General features: G+C 26.8%; 1 protein-coding gene across 1 annotated transcript; it reads left to right on the plus strand.

Moving 5' to 3' along the window:
* The first annotated feature begins 7,891 nt into the window (after positions 1–7,891).
* LOC127248243 (NAC domain-containing protein 17-like) lies at positions 7,892–10,941 on the plus strand. Its single transcript, XM_051270496.1, has 3 exons — positions 7,892–8,150; positions 8,880–10,046; positions 10,368–10,941. Exons 1-3 carry the CDS (start codon positions 7,973–7,975, stop codon positions 10,772–10,774), a joined length of 1,752 nt encoding a protein of 583 aa, XP_051126453.1. The 5' UTR covers positions 7,892–7,972; the 3' UTR covers positions 10,775–10,941.
* The last annotated feature ends 512 nt before the right edge of the window (positions 10,942–11,453 follow it).

An 11,453-nucleotide genomic window follows, 5' to 3' on the forward strand; every position in this document is an offset into this window, starting at 1 on the left:
CAAACAAACACATTGATTATTTATAGGTCTGTTTTTTTTTCTTTTATTTTAAAGAATTTTGATTTGAATTTAATACTAAAATAAACTAATGATAAAAATATTGTGAGAATTTTTTTTTTTTTCGAAAAATATAAAATCTAATTATTTAAAAATTGGAGTTTGATAGTTACAGAAAGACACCCTCTATATAATACTAATTTTATATTAAATTAATAATTTTTTGAAATAAATAAAATGTAGATTATATATACTGTATTAACGTAATATAATACTATATTATTTTGATAATATTTAAAAATATAATCATGCTATCCAAAAACATCAAATAAACAAAACATTATGTTTTCATTTTGCAATTTTGATAATAATTTTTTTAAAAAATTGTGCTCTCCAAAAAATCAAATAAACAAACGAGGATGATTAGAATGTTGATTTGAAAAAGTCAACACACAGTTATATGTACAAGCATTACATAATATTATTACATACAACACAAACTTTCTATACTAAAGTGGCGTGCTTTTTTTTTATATAATAATAAATGTGTCGTATGTTTATAAAAAGTCCGACATGTATTTTATTTTAGTTTATCTACAACAATTAACACATTTATATTTTTAAAAAATGATAAATTTTAAATATAATTAATAAATATAAATAAATTTAATTAAATATATATTATGTAAAACTTACTCAAAACTCGTTTATTCATATTTTTTAATAAATAAATATTTTTTATGTACATTTAAAATATTTTTTATATAAAATTATTTGTTAATAAATAAATAAATGTGTTTTTTATTATGTAGATATTTATTTCTCTATAAATACTCCTATATTATATATATTTTATTAAGATATTTAAATACATGTTTAAAATTTTTAATCACATATATTAATTTTTATTTTTAAATACCAACTATACCACTTAAATAAAAACAAGGGTAAACTGTTTTTTCAGTCCCTGACTGGATCCCTTTATCATTTTAGTCTAGTAAGTGGAGCATGTCGCAAGTTAGTCCCATAAGTGAAAATTTTTCGTTGTTTTAGTCCTCCGGCGCCGGAGACGCCCGCGTGGCTCACCGGAGGTAACGTGGCGGACACGTAGATTTTTATTTTTTTTTTCATTTTTTAGAATTTTTTAAAAACTTATTTTAAATTTATTTTTAATTTTATTTATATTTTTTTATTTAGTCCAATTTAAAAATAAAAAAATTAAAAAAATGAAAAATAAAGTGTCACTGACCTGGCGGGACACCTAGCGGACACGTCACCTCCGGCGAGCCACGCGGATATCTCCGGTGCCGAAAGATTAAAACAACGAAAATTTTTCACTTATGGGACTAATTTGCGATAGGCTCCACTTACGGGACCAAAATGATAAGAACGTCAAGTTACGAGACTAAAAAAACAGTTTACCCTAAAAACAAATAGTAAAATAATAATAATAATAATAATAATAATCTACTACTCCATCCGAAGTAGTCGATGCATTTGATTTGCGGTACGATATTTTATGAAAAAGTGAAGTTTGGTGAATTAATAATAATTTATTATGATATTATTATGTTTTATACAAGTGGTGTTAATTGTAAATGCATCTAATAATATTATTTAGAAATATATACATTAAACTATGTATAGATATATTAAATATTTTAAGCTATATTTAAAAATATATTACTACTTCGGTTAACCGTCAATCTATCCATTTATTTTTTGCATGTTATAATTTAAATATTAATTATTATATTAAAATACAATACAAATTAAGAGAAAATGACAAAAAAATATTTTTATTAGTGTCTTATAATACTAATGTAATAATATTTGTATAAAAAACTATACAAATATAATAATATTTTTAATGTTAAAAACAATGACGCAAAACGAAAATGGATAAATTAACAGTAAGTGGAAATAATATACTTCCTCCGTGGATAGTCTTGGTTGTGTTGGACACGACATGTAAAGAATATTGATAGTGGATAAAAAATATAGGTAAAAGATATTTTTGCCCTTGTGAGTGTATTAGTGTAAAAGGTAGTGGCAATTGTGTAATAATAATAACATAGTAAAGGTAGTTATACAGTTATACGGTTATTTATGCAAATAAGACTATTGTTTTGAGACGGACAAAAATAGTAAATAAGACTTTTGTATTATGACGGATGAAGTATTATTTTTATATTTAAGATTTACTGAACCACTTTTAAAATATACTCTCTCCGTCCCATATATCATGTCCACGTTGCCGTTTCTGTCCGTCCCACATACCATATCACTTTCCTTTTTTGGAAAATAATTACACACTTTAATCTCATTTTAAATTTTTAAATTTTATTTTTTTAAATTTTAATTAAACTAATTAGTTATCTTAATCTTAATTTATAATTATATATATTATAGGATAATTATTTTCACTAATACATTCTTAATTATCTACTAATTACACCCCTCCTAAATTCTCGTATCTACAGTAACGTGGTCAAGTTATCCGGGACGGAGGGAGTATTTTATATTAATCATTCAATTTTCAAATAAGAAATCAAAGGCGTGACTCTTCTCCCTTCGAATATTTAACAACATAATACAAAATTTTGTTATATATTTTTTATAATTAATTTATATTTTATTTTTTAATGATATTATGAAAAAATAATCTATTATAATTTTATTTTTAATATCTTTTATAAATATTTTGGATTTGTGTTGTCTTCATTATCGTTGAAAATAATTATCTGTGTTGTCTTCATTGTCTTCATTATTTGTGTTGTCTTCATTGTTGTAACCGCGAGAATTTAAAAATGATATAATTAGTAAATTATTAAAAATATATTAGTAAAAATAATTATCGTATAATAAAAATAATTTTAGATTAAGATAACTAATTAGTTTAATTAAAATAAAAAAATTTAAAATGAGATTAAAATGTATAGTTATTTTCTTTAAAAAAAACTTGACATAATAAGTAGGACATACGGAAATAAAAAAATGGATACGGTAAGTGAGACGGATGAATATATCTTACACATTTGCAAAAGTCGTTATTTTTGTCTTTCGACACTGCGTCATATTCACACAACGGTCATTCTACGCACAACCAGAAGACAAAAATGACAATTTTTGCAAACGTGTAAAATATATTTTTCTGCCAACGAAATAAATAAAAAATAAAAGTGATAGTTAGACATGCATCAAAAATATATCTTTTGCAATTGGTAATTTCATAACATTATTTAAATTCTATAATAAATAATAATTTTATGGTTTATTTGAATAAAATAATTTATTTTATTTAAACATATAAATTTTTATGTTATATTATAAATTAAGACTATTTAATTTAACTGTAGTTATTTATTACAAATAAAAGCTTTGTTCACCCAACACCCAAAGCTAATTTTTAGCTGCGAATCCGTAAAATAATAATAAATAATACTCTTTTCGTTCAATTAAAAAGTTGTCATTTTTTATTTTTATCCGTCTCAAAATAAGATTATTATTTCCTAATTTAGTAATTGTACTACTTACCTATCATAATAAATACATTTCCAACTCACAATATATTACACAAATGTCATTATTTTTATATTACACTGTACTAATAGGGGTATTTTTGTCTTTTTCTATAATCCAATATAATAATAATATTAAAAAATCTACGTGTAAAAAGCAAATGCCATTCTTTCACCAGGACAGGGGAGTATAAAATATCTTTTATAAAAAAAAAATTCAAATACTTATTTCAAAATTTAAAATATTCAATTTAAAATAATAATTTTATATTTTTGTTCAATTTTTTATATTACACACAAAAAATCAATTAATCTAAAAATATTGGATGAACAATGATGTTTTGTTTTAAGTTATTTTTGTGTAATAAATTATACAAATATAAAAGTATTTTCAATATAAATACAATAATAAACAAATTATATTCTTCATAAAACAAAGATAATACTCCCTCCGTCCCTTAAAAATCTATCTATTTTCTATTTTGAAGTCATTACCTTTGTATCGTACAATACCAATAAGGTTAATTTAGTATTTTTACTTTTATTTATATTATATTTCAATATAATACTAATATTTCTAAAAATCCGTTCAAAAAAAAATAAAGGAATAGATAAATATGATGAAGAGGTATTATTTTTTACATTATCAATATCATTCTCAATTTGTATATATATTAAATAACATATAACATACACCTTCCATTCTAGGTATTATAATTAGCGTTACAGCAGAAACGAAAATTTAAGAAAATATGATTAATAGATAATTAAAAATATATTAATAAATTAATTACAATAATAATATAAATAATTATATATTAAAATTAAAATAACTGATAAAAATAAAAATAATTGATAAAAATTTAAAAATTTAAAATATAATTATAATGTATAATATTTTTTTTAAAAATAATATAATACTCCCTCAGTCCAGTTAGAAAATATACATATTTCTATTTTGGAACGTCCAATTAAAAAGTAACTATTTCACTAAATACCTCATTTTCTCCGCAAATACTCCTTTACATCATATCATTACTTTTATTCAAAAAAAAATAAAAGCAAAAATATCTTTACACTACTTTTACCTATCCACTATAATTAAAATATTATTATTTTTTAAATTTCGCTAAAAAATAAATAGATACTTTTTGCATGGATAAAGAGAGTATATAAAACAGATAAAAATTAAAAAAAAATAAAATATGACATTATATAAGACGGACTGAAACAGTCATTTATAAAAAAAAAATAAATAAATAACAAAACCGAACCCAACAAATATATATATTTGTATAAAGTAGAAAGGACTAAGGAGAAGGAAAAGTCAAACTTTCTCTCACGCGTTTATGGAAAGAAAAAGTGATAATGACACGTGTCGATTTGGGAGAACGTGATGATGCTGTCTGCCCAATCATATGCATATTAATCTATTCAATGCATCCATCACCATTGCAAAATTAATTCAAACTACAATAATAATAATCTCTATTGTTTTATTTTAGAAAAAAAAAAAAAATCAATTTTAGTTTCGATATAAAAAAATTATTAATTTAAATATATTATAAATAATTTCAATCAATTTTGGTCTCATGGTAAAAAAAAACTAATGAAGTTGACGTGATAACTGACATGGAAAGTACACGGCCATGTTGTCACACGACTATATATATTTCAGTGTACAATTATACACGGTCATGTTATTATACGATTATATATAATTTTACACTGTCGTGTACTTTTCTATTTTGGTCTAATTTTTTTTTATTATATTTTTTTTAAAAAAAATATTTTGAATTTAGAATAATTGATATAGTTAAAATAAAAAAAAATAAAATAAATAGTAATCATAATATAATTAAAATGTATCATTTTAGTTTAAATATAAAACTTATTGAATATGTTCTTTTTGAAATATTTTGTCTAAAATTCTATTATTTAAAAAAAAAAATTATCTTTAAAATATTCAATTACAATACTAATTTTTATTTTTTTATATTATAGTATTAAAAATCAATTGTATATTTCAATACAATTATATGTCTACTTTGAAATTGTAATGAAATGTAAAATAAAATTTTAATGCTATAATATAAACAAAATAAAAAATAGCTGTATAATTGAATATTTATAAAAGAATTTTTTTTTTTTTTTTATTAATAATAGAATTTTAGATAAATTTTTTTCAAAAAAATATTTTATAAATTTTTATATTTGAATTAATATTTATATATTAAATTATTTTAGGATTACCGTTGATTTTTTTTGTATTTCAACCGTATCAATTATTATAAATTCAAAAAATATATTTTTAAAAGATATAAAATAAATAAAAATTTAGACCAAAACATAAAAAATAGAATTAAACATGTCTGTATAATAATATGACCGTATATAATTGTACATTTAAATATACATGACCGTGTACTTTTCAGGTCAACTACCACGTCAACTCCGTTACGTCAACGTCATCAGTTTTCGTTAGTTTTTTAACGATGAAACCAACATTGATTAAAATTATTTATAATATGACCAAAATTGGTTGAAATTATTTATAATAAGACTAAAATTAATAATTTTTTATATTGAAATTTTTTACCTTTTATTTTATTATCTTACAATATATTTTAGTAAATAAAACTTTATTTCCACATATTATTATAGAAATGGAGAACTCGTATAATTAATATAAAAATAATAATTTTAATAAATAAATATACATATTATATTTTGTGTGAATTATAAATATTTTTATAATATTAATCAAGAAGTGCGTCTAACAAATTTTGGTAAAAAATATAATTAAAATATTTTAATTTTAACATTATAAATATAAAATATAGCTTAAAATATCAAAACAAAAATATCCATGCCATGTTTGATTACTAATTCAAATTGTACTTAGAAGTTAAATTAGCGAGATTTATTTAATTGATAATATAATGTATGAATAGAGAAATTAGAATTATATATTTAATTATCTATTAAATATATTTTAATAAAATATATACAATTTAGATGGTAAAATAAAATTATAAGTATATTTTTTTTCCTTCGCTTCCATATGTATTATTTACTCTTAAATATTCCCTCCGTCCCACATAATTTATTCATATTTTATATTTTCGTCCGTCCCACATAACTTGTCTTTTCTATTTTGGAAATATAATTATGCATTTTAATCGCATTTTAAATTTTAAATTTTATAATTTTCTTAATTTTAATTAAACTATTTACTTATCTTAATCTATAATTATTTTTACTAAATAATAATTATTTTTACTAATACACTTTTTAATTGCATACTAATTATACTTTACCTAAATTCTCGTGTTTACGGTAATACACTCATATTACATGGGACGGAGAGAGTAGATTTTAAAATTTTAGTACTTTTTATAAGTAATAATATAATAGAAATAAAAAATAAATAAATTTCTACTCTAATTCATTTGATTTTAATGATTTTCTCATCCGTCGTTTACAAATTTATCTATTTTTTTATTTGGGTCCGTTGTATAACAAAATATTAATTTTATTTTTTTAGTTACTGTACTATCTACCTAACGTTACAAATATATTACACAAATATCATTATCTTTATATCATACAATACTAATATTTTTAAAACTTCGTACAAAAAGTAAATGAATAAATAGATATGAGACACGTAAAGTATTACTCCCTCCATCCTAAAAAAGTTGTCTTATTTTTCCGTTTTCGTCCGTCCCAAAACAATTGTTATGTTTTCTTATTTTAGCAACCGTGGTCCCAATTTTATAACAAAATTATTCATACTTTTCTAAACTTACCCCTAATTATTATTCTAACATACTTTTTAAAATCCTTGTAAAGACATTTTAGTCTTTTACATTATATTTTATACCCACTAAACTACCCCTAATTATTACTCTCAATAAGACGCTTCTTCTGGGACGGAGGGAATATTTTGTATTACTGTATAAAGTATAATGATACTTTTTATTAAATAAAAAAATTCGAAATAAACAATTACTAGAAAATAAATGTTTGTAAATTAATTGATTTATTATTCTCTCTATTTTGATTACGGTGTCTTATTATTTACTGTAAATATGAAAATTTTTAAAAATATGATTAATAAATAATTAAAATAAAAAAATTTAAAATTTTAAAATAATATTAAAAAATATATATACATTTTTTAAAAAATGATAAAATAAATAAGATGAACGTAATACAATATTAAAAATGAGAAATTGACAATACGGTCAACGGAGTCAACGAAAGCCCACCGGCTCAGGTGCACCGCAGCAACACCGTAACATTTTTCCGTTTTCTTTTTCCGGGAAATTTCCCTAAATTTAATTATTTTTTTTAGTTTATAATTCTACCATTCGTTCAGCGTTAGGTTTTCTCTTTCAACCACTGAAAACCCCAATTTTGTGATTAGGTCTGCTCTGCTCTGCTCTTCGATGGTGAATTCCGATTGTCTCTCCGACGGGAAGATCTTCCCGCCGGGGTTTAGATTCCATCCCACGGACGAGGAGCTCGTGCTTTACTATCTCAAGAGGAAGATCTCCTGCAAGCGCCACCGCTTCGATGTCATCGCCGAGACCGATGTCTACAAGTGGGATCCGGAGGATCTGCCTGGTTTGATTCAACTTTCACTACTCCGTTTGCTTGATTCTATAATCTGGATGAGTTTTTTTCTATGTTTTCTTCATTCCTTTCGGTTTTGCCGATTGGATTCATCGTTGACTTTTCGTGTTTTTGTGTTCTGATTAGGTTTTGTTTTGGCTTTTTAATTTACGAACTTCTTACGTGTTCATGTACTTTCTCATGGAGAATTAGAGATATTTTTCCCGGTCAAGGTATTTTGGTAGCTGAAATAGTGACTACAGAATGGTTCCGAAAACTCAAAACTAAGAAGGAATGCTGCCATTTTATTTGCTAGGGTTTTGAGTTTATCATTTCTTGTGTGTTCATGGGGTTATTCATTAAGAATTAGAGATATTTTTCATGGTTAACGTATTTTGGTAGCTGAAATAATTCTAGTGACTAAATTGAGTTGGTGATGTATGTTTCCAGCCTGCATTTGATTTGATAAAGTTTTGAGTGAATTAGAATCGAGAAAGGGATATGATTTTTGAATGATCATGCTTTGTTTGTTGATGTAGTTAAGCTTTTGCTTATGAGGAATCTGAGTTATGGATTTCACTATATTTGTGTTTGTTGTTTCGCCTTTAAGCTACAGTAGCCTCCTTGCATATCATCAATTTTCTTGATTGAATGATGATTTTGATTAGTTGTTGTTAATTATATTATATTTATTTCCTTAATTGTATAATGTTACTTACATTTGGCGTATATGAATTACAGGGATGTCAAAGCTGAAAACAGGTGACAGACAATGGTTCTTCTTCACTCCTAGGGATCGAAGATACCCGAATGGAGCGAGGTCCAATAGGGCGACAGGGCATGGGTATTGGAAAGCCACTGGTAAGGACCGTGTTATTACAAGTGGCTCTCGTGCGGTCGGGATAAAGAAGACACTTGTGTTCTACAGAGGACGAGCACCCAATGGGGAACGAACAGACTGGGTGATGCACGAGTATACAATGGATGAGGAGGAGCTCAAGAGATGCCAGGATGTCAAGGAATACTACGCTCTGTACAAGGTTTTCAAGAAAAGCGGGCCCGGTCCTAAAAATGGCGAGCAATATGGTGCTCTGTTCAGGGAAGAGGATTGGGCTGATGATGAAAATGAAGTTCAGCTAATAAACCCCATTGAATTGGTCACGCCTGTGAAGGAGGTAAATGCAATCGGGCCTAATAGTAATACTAATGTAGCTAAACCCGTAGAAGACGAGCTGGATGAGATCTTGAACCGAATAGCAGACGAGCCAATTCCTATTCAGCCTATAGATTTTGATAATGACTTTTTAAGCGAATTCGTCGACAATGATGGAACTTCTGGGGCTTTACCTTACCATTCCTCAAGAGACGTCTCTTTACCAGGGATTGAACTGTTTGACCATCAAGAAAATGTGCCTGCTGGTATTGACTTTACACAGTCGGGCATGACTCAGTTGCAGTTTAAAGAGGCAAGTGAAGTGCACTCAGCCCCAATCAGTAACGTGCAAGATCATCTTTTTATTGAAGAGGACTTTCTTGAAATGGATGATCTAATAGGCCCGGATCCAACCACGCAAGTTCCTGATAAACCCATGGATAAGTTGCAGTTCGATGAATTTGGTGGTTTTTCTGAGTTTGATCAGTTCGAAGATCCATCCTTCTTCTGTTCCGAGGCAGGAGTTGAGTCTAGACAGATGTTGCAGCCACAGATGAACAATTTTGACAGTGGCGTAATGAACATAATCTCAAGCGCCGACCAGAATAACCACGACAGTATTAACAACCACCTCCCGGGGCAACAATACATCAATTCCAACGAAATCAACTATCAGCTGTGGGGTGACGAGCCAAGCAGCAGTGTTGTAACAAGTGCAGAAGCATATCAAGGGTTCATTCCTCCATCAAGCTCAGGTACTGAAACTGGTGGAAGCTATCATAACTATTTTACAAGCTTCTTCTAAAATTGTGTCAGATACTAAAAATTGAATTCTTCGGTAGAATATTAAACAATGTTAACTTGTAATCTTTTGATATGTCGACTGATTCAATGGAGCTCTTGTTCAGATGGATGGTATGTGTAAAGACCATGTCATCTTCAAGTTGGCGATAACTCTTGTGCCCAAAGTGGAAATGGGGGAGTTTGAGCCAGCTGCAAGAGCTCTTCTTCTATTATACCGAATGCTAGATTTGTACACTAATGTTCTTTGCGGGTTTTTTTTTGGCATTTCTTAGGTGTTTTTGATCAAAACCAAAACCAAAACCAAAACCAAAACCAAATTCAAAATCCCCATGGTTATGAAAATGGAAGTGGGAAACAGGACGATGGTACAGACTCATGGTTCTCGACTTCACTCTGGTCCTTTGTGGAGTCTATACCAGCAGCTCCTGCTTCGGCTTCTGAAAGTGCTTTGGTAAATAGGGCTCTCGGGAGATTGTCTAGCTTTAGAAGGATAAGAATCAATCCCCGGAACACGAATGTTGCTGCTGCTGCTGCAGGTAATACCCCTGCAACTGCAACTTCGAGAAGGAGCTTGGGAAAATCTAGAATTGGTTTCTTTATGTGTTTTTCTTTACTTGGGGCTTTGTGTGCTGTTTTATGGATGCTGAATCGATCTTCGTTGAGATTGGTTGGCAGATGATATATATATATATGATGTTTATGTTTGAAATAACCATCAGTGTATGTAAATGGGAAGATTTCTTCTGGTGCCCTGGCCAGAAGCTAATGAAAGAGCTTTTTGTTAAGAAAAGAAAGATTAAAAAAAAAGAAGAAGAGTATATATTGTTTATGAGCATTTTGATTTCATTATCTGTTATTTTATTATTATTTTTTTTAATAACATGGAAATCCGCAGTCTCTATCCTTTAGGTGCGCTCTGGGTAAAATCTTTAGCCAAACTTAATAACTTGCAAACATAGATAGGCATAGAGCCAATTTGGTATTATATTTCATTGGCTTGGATTTTATCCTATGATGCTTGTGAGGATGCAATTTTGTTGAAACAGTATGTAGCATTACCAAAGTTGCATTATATTGTAAGTCCGGCGGATAAATGGATTTTGATTTTTGTTATGTTTTATTGACTCATGTGAACAGCTGATGGTAAGTCTGCATTACCAAAGTTGCATTGATGATAGATTGTAGTAAACCTTAAGCTCTAGAACAAGCTACAGGGTCTATTTAGCATCATGTTGATTATCCATACAACTCAGTAGTTTTAGTTGACACATGTTGAAGTCAACGGTAGTGTATACGTTATGTAAATTATTGTTGTTATGTGTTGTTTTATGGACATGACTATTTTTATTACATTTGTT

Source organism: Andrographis paniculata, unplaced genomic scaffold (genome assembly GCF_009805555.1).
Source record: "Andrographis paniculata isolate CXL003 unplaced genomic scaffold, ASM980555v1 Contig33END, whole genome shotgun sequence".
Classification (NCBI taxonomy): domain Eukaryota; kingdom Viridiplantae; phylum Streptophyta; class Magnoliopsida; order Lamiales; family Acanthaceae; genus Andrographis; species Andrographis paniculata.

What these genes read in the sequence shown, in the direction of transcription:
- LOC127248243 (XM_051270496.1), top strand. Translation starts at nt 7,973, where the DNA reads ATGGTGAATTCCGATTGTCTCTCCGACGGGAAGATCTTCCCGCCGGGG. An exon ending in GGATCCGGAGGATCTGCCTG is followed by an intron (nt 8,151 to 8,879) that starts GTTTGATTCAAC and finishes TATGAATTACAG; the next exon opens with GGATGTCAAAGCTGAAAACA. An exon ending in CATTCCTCCATCAAGCTCAG is followed by an intron (nt 10,047 to 10,367) that starts GTACTGAAACTG and finishes GGCATTTCTTAG; the next exon opens with GTGTTTTTGATCAAAACCAA.